The 1,727-nt window shown below is 51.1% G+C and overlaps 1 protein-coding gene across 1 annotated transcript; it reads left to right on the forward strand.

Annotated features, from left to right (window-relative positions):
* The first annotated feature begins 923 nt into the window (after positions 1-923).
* On the forward strand, positions 924-1,367 carry LOC119333057 (E3 ubiquitin-protein ligase RNF181-like). Its single transcript, XM_037606087.1, has one exon. It carries the CDS (start codon positions 924-926, stop codon positions 1,365-1,367), a length of 444 nt encoding a protein of 147 aa, XP_037461984.1.
* The last annotated feature ends 360 nt before the right edge of the window (positions 1,368-1,727 follow it).

A 1,727-nucleotide genomic window follows, 5' to 3' on the forward strand; every position in this document is an offset into this window, starting at 1 on the left:
ACCGAATTTATCCTCCTTTAACTGGTTATTGGGATCAGTCAGAGATGTCCTAAGAGGCCGTTGCAAACGCGGATAAGCAGCGCCACTATAACAAGAGGGACATGGGTCCAGGCGTCGCCACATCAGCCGGCAGCAATGGTTGTGAGGTTGGTTGATGGCGCTTAGCTAGGTTTTAAGTGAACGAAAATAGTATCTAAATACGCTATGTTGCAAAATATGATCAGACGTGTCACTAGTCTTATAACAGAGTTGCAAACCAACCAGTGGTTAGATGGTTAGAATGACAGTGGTATCTCCAGCCCACTAGGATTCAAGTCCTAGACTTAACGCTCGTGCTCGCATTTTTATTCATTTTATTTTATGCCTTTTAGCACTGTGCGTTCAGTGGAAAGAGATGTTCTCATCGACTACAAAAGCATCTATGGCGAGTTCGTCAATATCAAGATGATGTGCCAATTCGGTCACTCGGAGGCACTCATAGAGGTAAGATGTGCGTTCATAGGGATGGGTGGATGAGCGTCTGGCTGTGTATGGTGTTTCTAAAAAACAGAGTTGCACGGTCAATTTCGTTGGAAAATCCGAAATCGAAGTTCAGTAGAAATGAAGTCGGGCGTACCCGTGGTAATCTGAAATCCGAAGTTCAGTAGAAATTTCGTTGGAAAATCCCGCCATAACGGACTCCAACTGCCCAACGTGCCGATCAGAGACGAACTCGTTGCTTCCCTTCCTACCGGATCAAGATCGATATAGAAATGAAGTCCTACTCCGGCACGAGAACGTGTTTCCCGATCGATCTCCTCTCCTACCATCCAAGCCCGAAGCACTATAAGTAAACTGCCGCACGTACGCTCGCTTATTCCCATTGCCTCCCCGAACATCGATCTCCTACGATCAGATCCGGTTTCACTTCACCATCACGCGCGATGGCTAGCTTGATGCCATCGCTTGCCATGGACCTGCCACAAGAAGAAGGAGGCCACGAGGACTCCGCGTTCCTCGGCGTCGTGGGAGATCCAGACGACCCGGAGTTGGCCGCGTTGGTGGCCGGGGCGCTGCAGACGGTGGACGCGCCGTCCGACGACGACGACGACGAGCTCAGCTGCCCGATCTGCTTGGAGGAGGACGACGCCGCAGCGTGGAAGGAGACACCGTGCGGGCACCGGTTCCACGGGCGGTGCGTAGAGAGGTGGCTGCAGGAGAAAGAGAGCTGTCCCATGTGCCGTCGCGAGGTCGTCACGGCGCCCGCCGCCACCGCAGATTGTACTGCTGCACACCTACATTTCTTGTGGATAGCTGCCTTGGGGTTGCATGTGTTTGGCGATGTTCCTGTGGACGACATGGAAACTGATGATGATGATGATGCTTAGGGAGAGCTTCCGGTCGACTTCGGGCACCAGGCTCGAAGCTGAGATGCTTTTTGATCGAGATAAGTCCCCATGCATGCATGCGTGAAGCTCGAGGCCAGGAGACCTACCGTGGAAACTGTACGTAGTGAGAGATGCATCACCTAGTACATTGGACATGTCGGTCCGAATCGAAGGGACATGCTTTGGCCTTCCTTTTGTGTAAAAGATCAGATGTAAACTGTGTGTGTAATCCGTGCATCCTTGCATAAACATGCATGGTCTTCTAGCCGTCTATGTGTAAATTGTTCTACGGTATTCTCTCACATACTTGCATCTCACGTCTTTGTAAAGGCCATTCCACTCATATTTGGGCGACAACGT

The sequence above is a fragment of the Triticum dicoccoides genome, chromosome 7A (assembly GCF_002162155.2).
Source record: "Triticum dicoccoides isolate Atlit2015 ecotype Zavitan chromosome 7A, WEW_v2.0, whole genome shotgun sequence".
Classification (NCBI taxonomy): domain Eukaryota; kingdom Viridiplantae; phylum Streptophyta; class Magnoliopsida; order Poales; family Poaceae; genus Triticum; species Triticum dicoccoides.

Excerpts from the sequence above, each read along its gene's own strand:
- LOC119333057 (XM_037606087.1), top strand. The coding sequence starts at position 924 with ATGGCTAGCTTGATGCCATCGCTTGCCATGGACCTGCCACAAGAAGAA.